Source organism: Schistocerca piceifrons, unplaced genomic scaffold, assembly GCF_021461385.2.
Source record: "Schistocerca piceifrons isolate TAMUIC-IGC-003096 unplaced genomic scaffold, iqSchPice1.1 HiC_scaffold_426, whole genome shotgun sequence".
NCBI lineage: Eukaryota > Metazoa > Arthropoda > Insecta > Orthoptera > Acrididae > Schistocerca > Schistocerca piceifrons.
The window spans coordinates 370,058-389,623 of NW_025728652.1; the positions used below are offsets into that span (position 1 = coordinate 370,058).

Here is a 19,566-nt window from a genome sequence, read left to right on the forward strand (position 1 = left end):
ACAAAAGGTTTTAGATGACACAGAAACTTGGGCCCGTCGCTGGCGCATCACGATCAACTCCGAGAAGACGCAGGCAATGCTGATTACCCGCAGGCTCGGAAGGCGCGAACCTCCTCAACGTCCCCCCCTCCACCTTCACCTAAATGGAATCCAACTCCCCTGGCGCAGAACCGCCAAGTACCTTGGCGTAACCTTGGACTCTCGTCTTACGTGGAAACCCCACATAGACGAGGTCCACAGGAAGGTCTGCGCCAGAATGTCCATTCTATACCCTATCCTGAACACAAACAGCTCCCTTCCCTTCCCAGTAGCAGTAAATGTTTATCAGGCCCTGATCCGGCCAGTAATGGAGTATGCGTGCCCTGTCTGGGGATACGCGGCAAAGCAGCACCTGGACAAACTCCAGAGGCTGCAGAACCGCGCCCTCAGAAGGGCACTGCATCTACCACTCGGATTCCCCATAGACGACCTGCACGCCGCAGCCGAAATCCCACTCCTGAGAGAGCGTTTCCAGGATCTGGCAAGGTCCTTCTATGAGGGTTCTTCCAGATCCGAAAACGCGCTCATCCACTCCCTAGGTCGGTACGACATGTCCCGCGACAAGCATAAGCGCCCTATGACGATCTTCGACGACTAAGTCGAAGAGAAAATCCCAAAACCCAATCCCTAATCCAGTTCCTTCCCATATAACACCAACCTTCTCGCCTACCTCAGGCAAGTACTAGACTCATTCACAACAAACATCACAAGTCACAGACACCAAAAAACTATAGAAAAAAAAAAAATCACACACACACGTTCACAGGGGAGTAAAAGCCGAAAGGCTACAAACTCCCCCACACACACTTCCCCAAAGAGGGGAAAGTAAAAGATGTGAGCAGCAGCAGCAGCAGCAGCAGCAGGCTGCGCCGGCACGCACTCCGCTGCTCGACTCGCTGCCGCTCGCACCGGTCGTTTTCGTTTCCGTTTCGTGTGCACCGTCGCTAGCCCATCGCCATGTCCGGACGCGGAAAGGGAGGCAAAGTCAAGGGCAAGTCAAAGTCCCGCTCAAGCAGGGCTGGGCTCCAGTTCCCGGTCGGCAGAATCCACCGCCTCCTGCGCAAGGGAAACTACGCAGAGCGCGTCGGCGCCGGGGCGCCCGTCTACCTCGCCGCCGTCATGGAGTACCTCGCGGCTGAGGTGCTCGAGCTGGCCGGAAACGCGGCCCGCGACAACAAGAAGACGCGCATCATCCCGCGCCACCTGCAGCTTGCCATCCGCAACGACGAGGAGCTCAACAAGCTCCTGTCGGGCGTCACCATCGCACAGGGTGGTGTCCTGCCCAACATCCAGGCCGTCCTGCTGCCAAAGAAGACCGAGAAGAAGGCCTAAAGGAGGCCAAGGCAATCGCAGCGCCGCGTGCTCCCCTGCACGCAACGCGCTTTGCCGGCTCGGCTCGGCCCGGCCCACAACAATCGGCCCTTTTCAGGGCCACCACACAAACCTACGTCCAAAGCAAAATTTCAGTCGTCCTCGCCGCACCTTGTTTTGTTTTAACTTTGCACTTTCACAGCACAGCCGCCGCCGGCGCACGTCCGCCATCTTGTCGTCCACACAGCCCGTGTGGCCCAACAAACACACACACACACATTCATTTTGCACGGTCGCAGTCGCCTTCCAAACGACAACGGCAGCAATAATGACCATTGTTACAGGGAGGCGTGTCGACACACCGCCCTCCACTCCCGCGCGCAACGGCCGTCGACACGAACGAAACAGCTGATCCGGCCGCCTGTGCCCACACGCCTTGCCTCGGAAACCCCAACGCCGCCGCAAACACACAGAGCCAAACCACGCAAGCAAATAATCACCGCCTCTCGCACAACAACACACAGCCCGCCATCTCCGTCGCGATCGATACAACGACACACAATAACAAACACAAACGAAGCAGCTCCCACACACAGCCAGCCACATGACACGTTTCCTTTCCTTCTCCCCTCCCAGTCACATCACGTCGCTCAAACGGAAAGAAAGAAACAAACAAACAACACAGACTCTTTCGCACTTTTCAACTTCCGAACAGTGTGGTGGCCCTGAAAAGGGCCGTTTTCTAGTCTCTCCCACCCACAAGCACGGCCGCGGGAAGGCCAGCGCCCGCTGCGACGCAGCCTAACCGCCGAAACCGTACAGGGTGCGCCCCTGCCTCTTCAGGGCGTACACCACGTCCATGGCCGTCACAGTCTTGCGCTTGGCGTGCTCAGTGTACGTCACCGCGTCGCGGATCACGTTCTCCAGGAACACCTTCAGCACCCCGCGGGTCTCCTCGTAGATCAGACCAGAGATGCGCTTCACGCCGCCCCTGCGAGCCAGGCGGCGGATGGCGGGCTTCGTGATGCCCTGGATGTTGTCGCGCAACACCTTGCGGTGCCGCTTGGCGCCACCCTTGCCGAGCCCCTTTCCTCCCTTGCCGCGGCCTGTCATCCTTCCTTCCTCGGGCAAAGCAAAACGTGCACAAACAGCAGCTGCAGCGGCTGGCGAGTCGGCTACGGTCTGCGCCCAGCGCGCCCGCCGCCCCCCTATATAGACTCTGGCCCGCCCTCCCCCCACCACGCGCAACCGAGGGCATATAAGCGCAGCACGGAGGCGCGCGGGCCCGTTGTCAAGGCAGCACCGGACGCCGCGCCGCACCTAACCTCCACGCACGCCGCTCCGCTACCGCTATGGCCCGCACAAAGCAAACGGCCCGCAAGTCCACCGGCGGAAAGGCGCCGCGCAAACAGCTCGCCACCAAGGCGGCGAGGAAGAGCGCGCCAGCCACCGGAGGCGTCAAGAAGCCCCACCGCTACAGGCCGGGCACCGTCGCCCTGCGAGAAATCAGGCGCTACCAGAAGAGCACAGAGCTGCTCATCCGCAAGCTGCCATTCCAGCGCCTAGTGCGCGAGATCGCCCAGGACTTCAAGACCGACCTGCGCTTCCAGAGCTCCGCAGTCATGGCCCTGCAGGAGGCCAGCGAGGCCTACCTCGTCGGCCTCTTCGAAGACACCAACCTGTGCGCAATCCACGCCAAGCGCGTCACCATCATGCCCAAGGACATCCAGCTCGCGCGCCGCATCCGCGGCGAGCGCGCCTAAACCGCGCCGCGGCACCGCACCGCACAAACAAAAACGGCCCTTTTCAGGGCCACTAACATCTCTCCGTCGCGAGCAAACTTTGTCGGTCGCCTGCCTCTCGCCCCGCAACCCAAAAACAACAACCACCACTTCCCGTCCGTCCGCCACACCCGCTCACTCTGCCTGCCTGCTTAGCAGCGCGCAACAATCACACATCATCCCTCCCCGGCGCTCAAAGCGCACAATACCCAACGGCCGACGTCACACCGCACGGGTGGCTGGCCGGCCGGCCGCCGCTTTCGTTTCGAAAACACAAAAACAAACCCGCACTCCACTCCGACGGCCAACGGCCAGGCAGGCGCGCTCGCTCGCTCTACACGCCACCGAAATCCCCGCCGACTCCTTCCACATCTCAACGTGCCCCCCGTTGCAAAACATAACACACACACACACACACACAAAGGAACAAAACAACAAAGACCAGACACGACTAGACAAGACAGACATCCGAGAAGAACGAACGCAGGCAAGCCAACCAACGTATTCAAACAAAACAACGTGACAGAAAACCAACCGTCGGCCGCCGCCACAAACACGGCGACAATCAACAACAACACCGCTTACCGCTACCGCCGCCCACACCCGCCACCGACCCCCGCAATCCAACCACCACGGCACGCAAACAGCATCCCCACGGGCATACAGAAACGCCAGACAGACAGACACCCACACCAAACGCAACACGACAATCAAAACCTTCCCCGACGTGCTTTGATGGCCCTGAGAAGGGCCGTTTTGGGCCGCGCGTCTCTTGCGCGCCACTAGACGACGACGGGGGGTGGGGACGACGGAGTCAAGCGCCAAACCCTTCCTTTCTCCCATCTCTTTCTCCTCTACTCTACTTCTTCTTCTTGGGCGAAGCCTTCGCCTTAGACGGCGTCGTCGCCTTCTTCGGGCGCGGCGCCTTCGGCTTCTTCGTCGGAACCTTGGCGGCCTTCTTCGCCTTCGACGGCGACTTGGCCTTGGCCGGCTTGGCCGCAGCCGCCTTCTTCGCACCCGCGGGAGCGGCCGACGCCGCAGACGCGTTCTTGGCGGCGCCCGCCTTCCGACCGGTCGCCGCCTTCACGCCACCAGCCTTCTTTGCGCCGGCCGCACGGGCGCCCTTCTTCTCCTTGCTGGCCGGAGCGGCGCGCTTCTTCTTGGCACCGCCAGCACGAGCCTTGCCGCCCTCGGCCGCCCCCCCGCCGCCGGCGCCGGCAAGCTTGAACGAGCCGGACGCGCCCTTCCCCTTCGTCTGCACCAGCTCGCCCGCCACGACGGCCGACTTGAGGTACTTCTTGATAAACGGCGCCAGCTTCTCCGCGTCCAGCTTGTAGTGCGCGGCAATGTACTTCTTGATCGCCTGCAGCGACGACCCGCCGCGCTCCTTCAGACTCTTGATGGCGGCCGTCACCATCTCAGAGGTGCGCGGGTGCGCAGGCTTGGCGCGCGGCTTCTTCGCAGACGACGCAGACTTGGCCTTCTTCGTAGTGCCGGTGGCGGCGGGTGCCGCAGCAGTCTCGTTCGTAGCCGCCTGATCTGCCATTTCGACGACGCGCGTAACACACAGCGAGAGCGAGAGCGAGAGCGAGCGGGACGGCAGGCAGGCACGCAAGCACAGCACAGCAGCAGAGCAGAGAATCACAAGGCCCAGCCAGTGTCGCGGGCGGGCGCGGACGGCCGAGAGAGCGGCCGCCACTCTGCGCGCCGCCGCGCCGCGCCTCCCGCGCTTGCTACCGCCCAACGTCCGACAGCCTGTGCGGAGCAGCCCCAAACCTGCGCCACAACCGCCCGCGCCTTTCAAACCACCGAGGATGGGGCTACACACAGCCACACCACAGTCGCCAACCAGTCGCCACGGCAGCGCCGCAAACCACGGCCAAACTGCAGCTACCGCGCGCTACAGCCTGGGTCGGCCCGCCGAGAATCGCCGCCCCCGCCCAAATGCCGCCCCCACAGCCCCAGCCGACGACCCGCCACAATGGCCAAACCTTCGGCAAAACTCCCACACCGTCGCCGCGGCAGCCCGGCCAGCGCGGCCGGCGCCACAGCCACACAAGCCGAGGCGTGCGGCGATGACGGCCGTGCAAACGCGCCTCCGCCGCCCCATCGCCTTCCGTCGCCCTCCCGCCGTTTCCCGATCGGCCCGCAGCCGTCGGGCCACATCGCGCGCCGTCCTCCTCCTCTCGCCCGCCAACATTCACAGCCGTTTATCAACAATTGCCCGCCGCAAACGGACGCCGCCTGCGCAACAGGCGCCGCCGCCCCTCGCCGCTTCCGACCCAACCCCTCGACCGAGGCAAACCGCAATCCGAATCTACAGACCAACCCAATCTGCCGTCAGCACACACGACAGCCGACCTTACACGTTACGCGTTACACATTACGTTTACACGTCTAGGTTAGGTTAGGGTTAGGTGGACGTGGGTTAGGTTAAGGGGACTTGGGTTAGGTTAAGCGTCAAACTTAGGTTAAGCATTCAAACACGTCAGGCGTCAGAGGTTAGGTTAGGTTACACGTTAGGTTAAGGGGTCAGTGCTAGGTTAAAAAAAAGCGTTCAAACGTGAGGCGTCAGCCGGACAGCTTACCTTACGTAGACGTTAGGGGCTCACAGGCTGAGCTCACCTCGCCACACCACAGGTTAGGTTCGGTTCGCTCGGCTCAGCGTAAAGCGCCGAGGTCAGGGTTACGTTCGTTCACCTTCGGGCGCCACACTTTCGGTTGAAAGGTCGCGACGGGACGACGTCGGCAGGCACGCCGCAAACGAACAAAAACGTACAGACGACGTCGAAAACCGCCGACAGACGGGGGAGCAGCACGACCACGACCAGATACCGAGCGCGAACGAGACACACGCGAACCACCCCCACCGGCCAAAGGGCACCACACAACAACCCAGAGCACCACGTGTCGACACCAGAGCAACCCGCCGCTCACGCGACATGGCTGGCACCGAAGGGCAACCGCCCGCAACTGCGCTTTCCGCGCCGGCCCGGATGCACGTCGTGCTACAACAACACCACTACCGTACACAGCCGCTGTTCACAACATCACTATCATGCGCGCCCGCGGCTCGCCGCCGTCGCAGTCGCAGCCCCAACGCCAGCACTTTTGCACCACCATTCACACGCACCGCAACACAGCTCGCCGACACAGCCGAACAAAACAAACACCACACAACAACAGCAACAACGCCGCCGCCTCTACTTGTGCCGGCGACCCACCCCGCCGATGGCGCACCTTTCGCCAGCCGGCAATCGACACACACGCACCCACCCACCCCCCGGGGCCCAGTGCAAAAAAAAAACACACAAAAACAAAAAAACCAAACAAAAACAAAACGACACGGGAAGCGCACACCGCCACTTCGCGCGCACGCCACCAACCAGTCGTCGTCTCAAAATAACAAACACAAAAAAAAAATAAACTAACAACTAGGGCAACACGAAACAAAAAACGCCTCGCACGAACCGCCCACAAAAAGGACAAGCACACGCACAGCCTCTGCTGACGACCACGACGCAGCGGCACGCTGCTCCTGTCCCGCGCCCCGCGCCCCACTCGAGTCACAACTCACGCGACACCGTCAACGACGGGCTCGCTTCCCGCAACCTACCACCTTTCCGCCACGACGCACAGCCCCAGCCCCACCCGACGACGCGCCCGTGGCAACGACTGCACTTTCACCACCGCCTCCCCCTTCCCCCCCAAAACACACACACACACACACACACACACACACACACACACACACACAGCCAGCCAAAAACGCACTCGCGACCCACACATGCACACGCCAACCAGTCAACGTCGACAACCACACGCAAGGCTCGAAACGAAACCGGCGTCCTTCCACGTTGCCATCAAGCTACGCGACACAAGACACAAGGAACCAACACAACAGCCGGCCCCACTAATTCCCCACTCTCACGCCGCAAAAAGCACACCGAAACCGCCAAACGCACGCACATTCCCCTTCGCACTGACACCGACCGGCTCGCTACCACACACCTCTCGGCAGCCGTTTCACGCCAATTCGCCACACCGCCCACACAGTCGACAAGCGCCCGCCCTGTACGGCACACGCAACGACGCAGCGCAGCAAAGGGCGCCCGCAACACATACCTCTCCTCCCCCTCTCTCTCTCTCTCCGCCGCCCGACGCGCCAACCGCCACACCACACCGCCAGCCACTCGCAAATTGTGCACTGCCACCAGCCACACGTCCAACACGCCGCGCCGCCTCCGGCCACCCGCCAGGGGGCGCTCACGTCCGCGACAACAGCGCGGCCCGCCGGGCCGGGCCGGGCCGGGCCGAACCGAACCGAGCCGCCGCTGCTCTGCACTCGGCACGGCCACACCCTGCTGCAGACCGGGCTCGTCTCTCTGTACGCGTCTGCCTGCGCATCAACACAACACGACCTTTTTTTTTTCCTCTCTCTACCGCCATCCCTTCTTCTCGCGTTTTACTCGTTGTTGCAGCAGCGGCGCACACCTACACATCCACAGCCCCAGCCGAGCCGAGCCGGCCTCACCTCAGGGCCCGCCGCCAGCGTCTCCTCCTCGGGCACAGGTGCGGTGCTGTGGCCGCCCATCCAACCGCATTGCTGGCCGTCCAGCCGCCAGGCGTTCCCACTGCCGCGAGCCACGCCGCGCACCGACCCTGCTGCAGAAAACGAAGCATAGCCAGAGACCGACCGATACACAAAGCAAGCCGTCGCCTCGCCTCTTGTCCTTCCTGCCTTCCTTCCGCCCCCGCCCTTCTCACACCACCGCCTCTCCACTTTCGCCCCCCCCTCCTCCTTTTTTTTTTTTTTTTTTGTTTTCTTCTTTCTTTCTTTCTTTCTTTCTTTCTTTGGCCCTCTCTCCTTCCCGCCATGGCGGTTACGGCACCGCCTGCAGCGGCAGATTTTGTGCGCCCACACGCCTACTCCTACCACCATTAACCTCGCCCTGCCCTGCCCATCAACGTCGCAGTCGAACCGACGCTTGCCAACACACTGCCGACGTTCCTTTCTCTTTTCGGCCTACGCCCATTACGCGCCGCCGCCACAGCACCTTCCCTTCCCACAACACACCGACGTCATCACACGCACCCAAAACAGGGGCCACGACCGTGTTCCTCGCCCACTCCCGTCCCGCACGGTACGCACATTCCCAACTATTACCGCGCACCCTCCCTTTCCAATCTGTGTGTCTCTGTGTCTGTGTCCTGTCCGCGCGTGACGCCTCTCAACATCCGCCGTCCCCCGTCCCGTTTTCGCCCCCATGCCGTCGTCGCGCCGCCTCCTCCCCGTCCACCGCCGCCCCTGTCCGCCCCGCACCACACCATACACCGCTGCTTGTCCCGGCCGTTGCCACCAAAGGCGCCGACCGCAAACGCGCCACGCCGCAGCCCCCGTGCGTCTCGCGCTCGCTTGCATCTCCGTGCCGACGCTGCCTCTCTTCCCGCTCGCACTCGACCTCGACAACACAGTCTTTGGCTCCGCCACTGCGTGTTCCGGTGGTACGCACGCTGCAACACGTATGTATTCATTACCAGAGCGATGGCGAGGCATGACAGCATCTCTGTCTGACCAGAGAGTTATTTATCGTTGCTAGTCGGCGCTTGGACCGCGCCAGACGACAGTAGTGGCACGCACCGGGTCGCCAGGAACAGTTGTTATATATATTGTAGCGCGAGTCGGGAGAGGTAGTAGTCGGTCGACAGTAGTAGCGGGTGGACGGTTGTACTGAGCGGGCGTCGGCGGCGTGCTCTGCTCGTCTCGCGACTCTGGTCACGGTTCGGGACGATGTATAGTATATTGTGTTATAATCAAAAGGTAGTGTGAAGCTGCATTTTGCGCAAATCTGATAACGTATGTTCATTGTACTTATTTTGTTCAACGACAAAAAGCCCCACTATTACTTTTTTCTAAAGTAACTTTTGTCTTTTAACGAAAAACATTCACTTTTTAAAGACTACTTCCTATGGCATTTCCCTCCAAGGAGTGCAATTAATTACCAGCCAGCACTCATTCATTGCACACAGCTGTGTAAGGGGTATCTACAATTGAGGAGCGGATACAAATGCAATTTTTTGTTTTGTTTTTTTTTTTTTTGTGCGTTGTAACCTCCCCGCAAAATTTAAAATAATGGACAATGTTATTTACGGATGCTAATGGACATTGCGCTAATTGTAACCTCGCCCACAATGAGAGGTATTGAAAATGGCAACAAAAATGTTAAATTCGCAATCTGACTCAAATATAAATTCTTCACAACATTTAAAAGTCCGTTCAGTGACAAGAAACTTCAATTAAACCGAAATATCGGTCTTTGGCCCTGTGCAAAACAATCAGAATTAAAGTCTTACCTCAGAATAAATGGATGTCACATTTCTGCTCTTGTTTGTTGCGCAGCGCTTGGAGGAACTGCATTGCAAATAATAATATTCTCTTTTTTTTTGTGATTTTAGTGAAATTTTTCTTCAAAGAAGTGGAATGAAATGTGAAGTGCAACGAACTCTTCAGTTCAATAAAAAATTAAATGTTTGAAAAATGCTTTTGAAATAAAAATTATTATTGGGGAACTTGTTGGAGAATAATTACAATAAATAAAATTGTTCATTATCTAATGATTATATTAATTAACAGTATACCTTATTCACCATCTTGACCAGTGTTGCCGACCGCCTACATCACACAACCGCACTCGGCTGCTACTACTGACCGACCGCTCTGCATGACGACTATTAGCGTACTGCACGCGACGACTACTGACAGAGTACAGCCCTCAACTAGACAGACCTACAGACTCGCAACGACCGACCGACTGACTGACTGACTGACTGAGAACCGCTCGCAACACTCGCGCGGTCCAGCGCAAACTCTCTGGTCACAGATGCTACAATGTCTCGCCATCGCTGCTATGTTACATACGTGTTTCAGTGTCTTTTTCATTGGGGTGACGATCTTTGGCTCTTTTTATTCTGAATACAGGGCCAAAGGTCAACGCTGCTGCCCTTATACAATTTATCAGGTTTCATTATGTCTGTTGCAATGTTACATACGGTTCATTCTTTCATTAATATTATCGTTGGGTTTGTTTTGTAGGGACGTTAACATTCTGGCACATTTCTATTATCATCGGACTCTCTGCTATTTGTGCAGGGAGGTTATACCTGGGTCCATTTCCATTTCCATTTACATTCTAATATTGATAGACTTTTTGTTTTCTTTTTTGTTTCTTGTTGTTTTTCCTTCTTTTTTTTGTTGTTTTTTTTTTTGTTTGTTTTGTTTTTCCCGCTCTCACCACCACCGCCGCATCACGCCTCCCGTTTTCTTGGTTTCTTTTCTGTTCTTCAACTGCTTCAACATCACCGCGCCCCATTTCCACACCACAGCCATCAGCCTCCAAGACGGGCAGGCGCAGTGTGCCATTTCCGGCGCACAAGCACACCCGTACGGTACTCTCCTCGCCCCCACGCCACCAACAACACAGCGACCACGCGGCTGTCAGGCACGGCACGGCACGGCACGGCACCGGCGAAATGCGCCGCCCCCGCCCCTCCGCGCATCCGTCCGTCTCGCCACGTTCACTGACAGCCGCGTCTGCGGCTACACCACGACAACCACAACACAACACCGCTCCCCTCCCTGGCAACTCATTGTTTTTCTCCTCCTCTTTTGCACAAACCACAACGCCGAGCACAGGCGCAAGCCACCCACACCGCGCCCCTCCCCGTCCCGCCTTTCTTTGGCCGCCGCTCCTCGTTTGCCCCCTCCCATCTCCCGAAATGCCATGCCAGCAGCGTTACGCATGCCCCTCCCCTGTCCACACAACACTACCGCCAAACGAACAGCCTTCCGGGCCACATGCAGGGCACGCCCACCTCCAAACACTGCCAATTCACGGACGCACACACACACACACACACTTTCTCGACACCTTTCTGTACGGAGGGTGCGTCATCTCGACCGTGACAGAGTGACGCCAACTATCGACGATCCATTTCCCCCCACTGGTGAAACATGTCCACTAACACCTACATACATCATTCAAGTACACAGACAATAGCATACACACAATGGGAGGGCACACGAACATGGACGGCACGGCACTGTCATACACTCTTCCTCACAACCATATCAACAAACGTTACGTACATCCGGGAAAGCGAAAGCGAAAGCGAAAGCGAAAGCAAAAGCAAAAGCAAAAGCAAAGCCCAATGCAGCCGTCAAAGGTAACGTTCACCACGGCAGACACTTGCAGCCGCGCCGCCGTTAAACGCATTTCAGTGCGGCTCCAATACGCCTCCGACACGGGAACGTTCCGTTGCTCTACGAATGCGTTTCTCCCCTTTTTCCCTTCCTCTCTCTTTTGCCCCCCCTCCTTGCACTCTTGCCTCATTCCTCACGTTCTGCCCAGACATTCGACCGATCAAAGTCAACCTTTCGTCACCGTTCTCAGCGCGACGGTGTACAACAGTATGACGGGTGTGCCCAAGACTTCGGTTCAGTTGCGTGACGCCGGTCTATCGCGCCGATCGACAGTTACTCAGGGGGCGACGGATCGGACCACGTCACCGACACACAAAACACTTTCAAACAAACACATACATACCGGATGGACACAGACAAACACGTGTACAGACATTCGCCAAACAAACGACGACCGCCGCCGCCGCCGCCGCCGCCGTCTAGCGTCGCGCTTACTGTACTGCACTGGACACGCGTGCATCTTGAATGACGACATCGGTGTGCGTGCGTCGTACGCAATCAGTCAGACACGGCTATCAAAAATCAGAGTCGAATGGTACATCATCGTGCGTGTCGCCGTACACGTACAGTACAATACAACAACAATGCGTCTTAATGGCACGTTCAATTTCAACGTCACTCACACACCTCCACGCTGCAGTTACGTCGCACCATTGTCAAACTCGGCGTACAGCAAAGGGAATAGTGGGCGGCAAAAAAAAACCAAACAAAAACATTTCACATTTCACCCTCGCCATGTATGATGTGCAAAAAACAAACCCGCAAACGGCCGTCGTTACGGTGACACAAAAGTCGCCGATCGCACTGTCCCCCCTCGCAGACAGGTAACACACACACACCACCACCAATGGGTCAAAACCACTCCAACGAGGCGTGCCACCATTCCACGCCACGGCGACCAACCTCGTGGCCGTCCCCCGCAACACGCTTTGACGCGCCCCCCCCCCACCCACAATCAAAATGCACACATACATCACAGCCGTCCACACAAACAACAACAACAACAATTCCGCCCTTCCCGCAAAAGGCAAGTTGGTGGCCCTGAAAAGGGCCGTTTTGCCGCTCTCGCAACGGAGGAGCCTTCTCCATCCTTCCTTCCACTCCAGAGCCACCTCCTTACTTGGAGCTCGTGTACTTGGTCACCGCCTTCGTGCCCTCGCTCACGGCGTGCTTGGCCAGCTCGCCAGGCAGCAACAGCCGCACAGCGGTCTGGATCTCGCGGGACGTGATGGTCGAGCGCTTGTTGTAGTGCGCCAGGCGAGAAGCCTCGGCCGCAATGCGCTCGAAAATGTCGTTCACGAAGCTGTTCATGATGCTCATCGCCTTCGACGAGATGCCCGTGTCAGGGTGCACCTGCTTCAGCACCTTGTAGATGTAGATGGCATAGCTCTCCTTCCTCTTGCGCTTCTTCTTCTTGTCGCCCTTCGAAATGTTCTTCTGCGCCTTGCCAGCCTTCTTGGCGGCCTTCCCGCTAGTCTTGGGCGGCATCTCGAACGAACGTACGGCAGCAGCAACACCAGTAGCAAGCGCTCCGCTCTAGTCAGCGTCTCCCCACACAGTGGCACCCGCCGCCAGCCGCCGCCGCACCTTTACCAGCTCGCCCTGTTGCGGCCGCCGACCAATGGGGCGCGCGCGCAACCGGCCGCCGCACCCGAGCCCATAAAGCACCCCCACCCCGGCTGCGCCGGCACGCACGCGACGCACGTGACGCGACGCACGCGGACTCGAGTTCGAGATGGCGAGTGAGCAAGACGTTTATGACGCGCGCGCGGTCGCGGCAGCTGCCGCCGCCGCGCCGGAGCTGTCTGATCGCCGTTCGGCGGCGCCTGCGCCGTCGGCGGCCCCATCGGACGCTCCACTTATGACGACCCGGCAACCCCAGGAGGACCAAGAGTATATGACGACTACGCGCGCCCAGGACGATGAGATGGACTACTCTACCGACCCTCCCCGTGAGGACTGCGCTGCCGGCGCCCCGCAGAGGGTGCTTCAGCGCAAGCGATCGGCTGTCACGTCCGCCAGTGACGATCCACACACTTCTGGTACGAGTGACGCTGGATTCAAGAAACCGCCGCCTAAGAAGAGGGCGGCTCCACGACGGCGCCCGGCCGTTGTCCCTGTGCCTACTGCCAATCAGTACGACGCCCTACAGGATGGCGCCGACTCTGAAGATCCTGACGAGCCTCCACCGGCGGCCGCCGACGATGCTACACATCGCTCCGGCCCTAAGCTGCCGCCGATTGTTATCGACTACCCTGACGATTATCTGACGCTTCGGGACTGGCTCCAGGCCAACCTCAAGAACGCTTTTACCGCCAAACACTGCGGCGAAGACCGTCTGAAGCTGACAGTCGCCACTACTGAAGATTACGTGGCTGTCATGGACATGGTTGGTGCACGTGGGATCCCAAACTACACCTTCCCCACTGTCCGACCCAAAGTTCTCAAGGTTGCCATGCGAGGCATACCGCTGAAGATGAAGGCGGACGCCTTTAAGGACGGCCTCATCACTATGGGTTTCGCGCCCACTGCAGCCACCCGGATGAAGATGCCTGGTACCCAGCGCCCCATCCCTTTGATGGAGATCGTGTTGCCTGATACGCCTGATAACAGGCAAATCTACCAAGTCACCAGGTTTTATGACCTCTCGGTGACCGTCGAGAAGTTACGCGCACGGAAGGGCCTCGTCCAATGCTACAATTGTCAGGAGCCGGGCCACACTTCCCGCCTCTGTCGCATGAGGCCCCGATGTGTCAAGTGTGGCGAGGGTCACCTCAGCCAGCAGTGTACCCGGTCCCGGGACGAACCAGCCACCTGTGCCCTGTGCAAGCGGGCTCATCCTGCGAGCTACCGCGGTTGCGCTGTCCACAAGGCAGCCAGCCGCCGCCAGCGTGGACTACCTCCCTTGCGGCAGACGTCCCGCTCTGATGGTCAACAGCAGCGGCGCCGAGCTGCGCCACCACCTGCTCCACCTGCTACTCCTCCGCGACAACCCGCCCAGCGGCGTCTGCTTGCTGCTCGGGCGGACCTTGGTTACGCCGACGTCCTCCAGGGCCGGACGACGCCTCCTTCTGCCCCTGCTGTCCAGCCTCTGCGACGCTCTGAAGACGGGCCTGCTCCACCTGCTGCAGCTGCTGATTTCATCGCGGTCTTGCAAGAAGTCCAGGCCACCCTCGTGGCTGTCTCTGCCGCTCTGGCCCAGCTGCCGACCGCCATCACTGCTGCAGTCCATGCAGCCCTCCGAAGTTTCCCCACTGCCACGGCGATCGCATCCGCTGGCCATGGCTCACAACCTTAGGCGCCACCAGACCTTCACGGCTGTAACGTGGAACGCGAATGGCCTCTTCCCTGCGCTTCTGGAATTCCGGCAGTTCCTCCAGGATTACAGCGTGGATGTGTGTCTCCTCACCGAGACACACCTCAAACCTGGACTTCGAGCGAACGCCCCGAATTACGTCTGCTATCGCGACGACAGGCTGACGGCTGGCGGTGGGACAGCCATCTATGTCAAGCGGACACTCCGGCACTATCGTGTCCCTCTGCCGAGGTTGGACTCCTGTGAAGCCACGGCCGTTGCAGTGGAGACGTCCCTTGGAACGGTCATCTTTCTCTCCGTGTACCGGCCGCCACGAGGCCACCTCACCGTCCATGATGCTGACACTCTCCTTCGTGCTGGGGTCAAGCTCTTCCTCGCTGGAGACCTGAATGCCAAGCACCAGCTCTGGAATTCTCGGACGCTGAACGTCAGTGGGAGGCGGCTCTATCATGCTGCTGAGAGGGCACGAGCTTCTGTGTATGGACCTGCTGAGCCGACGCACTACCCTTCGAACGGCTCTGCTCCCGACGTTTTGGACATTTGTCTCGTCAAGGGTGTCGACTGGTTTGTCACCCCCGACGTTCTCCACGCCTTGAGCTCCGACCACTTGCCGGTGCTCTTTCGACTACATGTCACTCCGCTTCCACCAGCGGTGAAGCTCGACACCCGGAAGACCGACTGGCCGCGCTTCCGGCAGCTTGTTCTGCAACGCCTCCCGGATGAGCCACCTCCACTGCACACGGATGTCAATGCTGCTCTTAACACGCTGACTGCGGCTCTCACCACGGCTGTTGCTGACTCCACTACGCCTCCACGGGTTTCTTCAGTGGCAGCTCCAGCACTCCCTGCAGACTTACGGGACCTTATCCGAGAACGAAACCGTCTCAACAGAGTTTGGCATGAAACACGCCAGCCCGTGCTGAAGCGGCGCATCAATCATCTTCGCCGCGTCATCAAGGCTGCCCTTGCTGCTCACCGTATCCGCCGGTGGGAGGAGAAGCTTGCCTCAGTTGATCCTGGGGCCGACACGTGGGAGTTGGTCCGTTCCCTCACACGGCACCGCCCACACATGCCGCCGCTCACAACTACCGTTGGACCTGCTTACACGCCCGCCGCTAAAGCCGAGGCCCTGGCGACGACTTTTGAGGCCAACTTCCGGCCCCTTGCGGCGCCGGACGACAACGAGAACGTCCGCACAGTTGAGACCAGACTTGCTGCCTTCCTCCACGGCGATCACGGTGACGCCACCATTGTCCCGACATCGGAAAGGGAGGTCACTGACCATCTTCGCCGACTTCCCCAGACGAAGGCCCCGGGGCACGACAACGTTGACGGGAGAGTCCTCCGCATGCTGCCCAGGATTGCCATCCTGTTTGTGGTCGCTCTCTTCAACGCCATCTTTCACCAACTGCAGTACCCAGAAGCTTGGAAGAAGGCTGTCGTTGTGGCGGTCCCGAAGCCGGGCAAAAACAGGACAGTACCGGAGCATTATCGCCCCATCAGTCTCCTCCCGACGCTGAGTAAAGTTTTCGAGAGGATCCTCCTCTCTAGGTTCGGCCGGCTGCTTCACCAGGACAACATCATTCCTCGGGAACAGTTTGGCTTCCGCCAGCACCACTCCACCACTCAACAGTTGCTCCGCGTCGTCGAGGAGGCGACAATGGCGTTCAACAATCGGGAGTTTTGCGGCCTTGTCTTGCTTGATGTGTCCAAGGCCTTTGACACCGTCTGGCACCACGGCCTGCTCTTCAAGTTGTTCCATCTCGGCATCCCTTCGTGCTTCGTCCGCCTACTTGGCAACTACCTTGAGGGCCGTACATTTGTCGTCCGAGTTGGCAGCACGACTTCCTCTGTTCGCCCGGTCCTTGCTGGAGTGCCACAAGGGAGCGTTCTGGGCCCGATATTGTATGCTGTCTACACCTCTGACCTGCCGATTTCCCCGAGGGTTGGTCGTGCCATCTATGCTGATGACACGGCCCTCTTCTCGCGCCATCGCAACATCGACGCCGTCCTCCGACGTCTGCAAGCTGCTCTGCAGGACCTCGAGCGCTGGGCCGCCGACTGGCGGATCGGCTTCAACGCCACCAAATCTCAGGCGATACTCCTCACTCGCCGTCTCCCACCTGTCGTGCCGCCACTGGTGCTTTGTAATCAGGCCATCACCTGGACCACGACTGCTACCTACCTCGGGGTCATTCTCGATCGCACCCTGACATGGAAGGCTCACGTCACCGCTGTACACCGGAAGACTTCTCAGAGGGCTGGGGCATTGTACCCCATGCTCAACGAAACTTCCTCGCTCCCTGTCGCCAACGGACTGCATATCTATCGCACGTGCATTCGTCCGGTCATGGACTATGCCTGTGAAGTCTGGGGCAATGCTGCCCCCTCCCACATTCAGAGGCTCCAGCAACTACAAAACAAGCTCTTGCGCCGAGTTTACCATGTGCCGCGTGATTTCCCTCATCGCCCCCTCCATCAGGCGGCTGAGGAACCCCTCGTCCGGGAGAGATTTCAAGACGCAGCGCGCCGGTTTTATACTGCCACCCGCACTTCAGACAATCCCCTCGTCCGGAGGTTAGGACGACATAATGACCATCACGACCACTACAGGCGGCCCGTTGCCCTGATCGAATAATCAGGTCAGCCCAGAAGACTCACCACCACTTCTTCCTCTCAGCGATTTCCAGTTATCATACGCGCTGACCACCGCCAACCACACCCTACAGCCTTGGTAGGAAATGCCTCTCGGTAAACCCTACGTTCACGTTAGCCTGGGATGTTCCACACCCAGTCCAGACGAAAGGAGGCCGCGCGCGCGCCGGCACGCACGCGACGCACGCACGCGCACGCACGCGACGCGACTCCGAGCTGAGATGTCGAGGCGAGAGGACGTGTTTGACGATCGAGCGAAGGGTGTGGCGGATCGCCGTCCGGCGGGGTCAGCTCAGGCGACTGAGTTGCTCCCGTCGGCGGCCCCATCCGGCCCCCCACTTATGACGAACCGGCGCCGACCACTTGACAATGACTTGGACGTTTCTCTTGTTGATGTTTCTCGCTCCCAGGAGCGCATGGAAGTGCGCATGCATAAGCTTGCACATGGGGGTGACTACCCCGGTCGTGAGGACGACGAAGCTGCCATGCTTGCGTACTGCAGGATATGGAAGGCTTCTGCACTGCCGGGCACGGGGCGACAGGCGACAGGTGAGCCGGTGGGGGCCTCGCCAGGCGCACAGGCTGCGTCTCTGGCGACGGCGGTCTCACAGGGTGCGCCACAGGGGCCGACCATGCGAGAGGTCGGTTCACATGTGGCTGCTCCTACGGCCCTGCAACATCAAGAACCCGTAGCCACGCCAGTTTCTGCCGCGCCCTGCGCGAAGGGCTCTACCGCGGTCCGGGCGGTTGCAAAACCAGCCCAAGAGGCCGCCATGATTACCGACGACGACGACTTGCCAGACGCAAATCTTGCGGAGGCCATTGCTGACGCTGACAGACGTGACGCTGACGATGCTCGTGCGCTCCGTAAGCGCCGGGCTGACGCGACGGACGACTCTGACGGCCGCTCCCAAGCCTCCGACACTGCCCGGCCGCGGAAGAAGGCCACTAAGGCCTCCCGCGCCGCCGCTGCCACTGCGGCCCAGGCGGTCGAGACGACGGTGTGCGCGAGGGAGCAGAGGTCCTCCTCTGGGCCTGCTGCTGCGCGCCACCCTGATGAGGACGGTTTTGTTACCCCTGCCAGGCGGCACACGGCAAGGGCGGCTGTCCTACAGCCTGCGCTGCCGCTGCCGACCGCCAACGCCTTTCAGGACGCGCCTGATGATGTCTCTGACGACGCCGGGGTGCCACGCCGGCCTGCTGCGTCGCGCCCCCCGCCGATTGTCGTCCAATGGGACGGCCCTTATCGGCTGTTCGAGCAGAAGATCGCCAGGGTGGCGCCAACTGCCAGCGTCAGGACTGCTGGCAATAATCTCTACCGGCTCCTCACGACTTCTGCTGAGGACTACCGTGCAGTCATGGAGGTCATCTGCAAAGATGGCCTCCATTGCTACACGCACCCATCGGAGCCACTCAAACTGCTGAAGGTGGTGTTCCGCCGCCTCCCCCTCCAGTTTGGGGCGGATTATCTACGCGAAGAACTGGAGGACATGGGCTTCGGCATCCGACACACGGGGCTCATGAACTCCCCACGCACCCACCGACCAATGCCGCTGTACCTGGTTGTCCTTGTTGACAACCTGGAAAATCGCAAGATTTTCCAGGTGCAGCGGGTTGGGCGGGTCGATGTCGCAGTGGAGCCACTGAGGGCCAAGGGCAGGAGGGCCCAGTGTTTCTCCTGCCAACGGCTCGACCATGTGTCGCGCTATTGTTCGATGCCGCCCCGCTGTGTCAAGTGCGGGGCCCAGCATCAGAGCAAGGAATGCCCACTCCCGCGAGAGGACAAACCGACGTGCTGCAACTGCAGTGGCGCGCACGTTGCGAGCTACCGGGGATGTCCGGCCTTCCAACGTGGCCGCCAGCAGCATCGCGGCCGGGCTACCCCTTCCCGCAAGGTGCAGGCTGGCACCAGCTTCGCTGATGCCGCCAAGGGGGGGGCGCCCGCCCCCTCTACTCAGCGGCCTGCTGCCTCTGATGGCGCTGCGCTGCTGCAGCCTGCCTCGTCAGATGTGGCTGCTCCCCCTGCACCCGCGCCTTCCGCACCGGCTGCTTCCCCCCGCCGGCGCCGCCGACGGCCGCGGCGCACCGCCCCTGCGGCGGAACGTCCGGCCACTGATGCCCCGCGACAGCGGTCTGCCCCTCGGGCTGTGCCGCTGCCAACATCACCTCCTGCGGTCCCACCGCAGCCTGCTGTTCCTGCCTTG

General features: G+C 59.8%; 1 protein-coding gene across 1 annotated transcript in view; it reads right to left on the reverse strand.

The window, feature by feature from the left end:
* Positions 1 to 14,674, reverse strand: part of LOC124749038 — a 31,968-nt gene extending 17,294 nt beyond the window's left edge. The window contains exon 1 of the mRNA XM_047248964.1: positions 14,292 to 14,674. Within this exon, the coding sequence (XP_047104920.1) occupies positions 14,292 to 14,674 (383 nt within the window). The remainder of the gene's footprint in view (positions 1 to 14,291) is intronic.
* Positions 14,675 to 19,566: the final 4,892 nt, after the last annotated feature.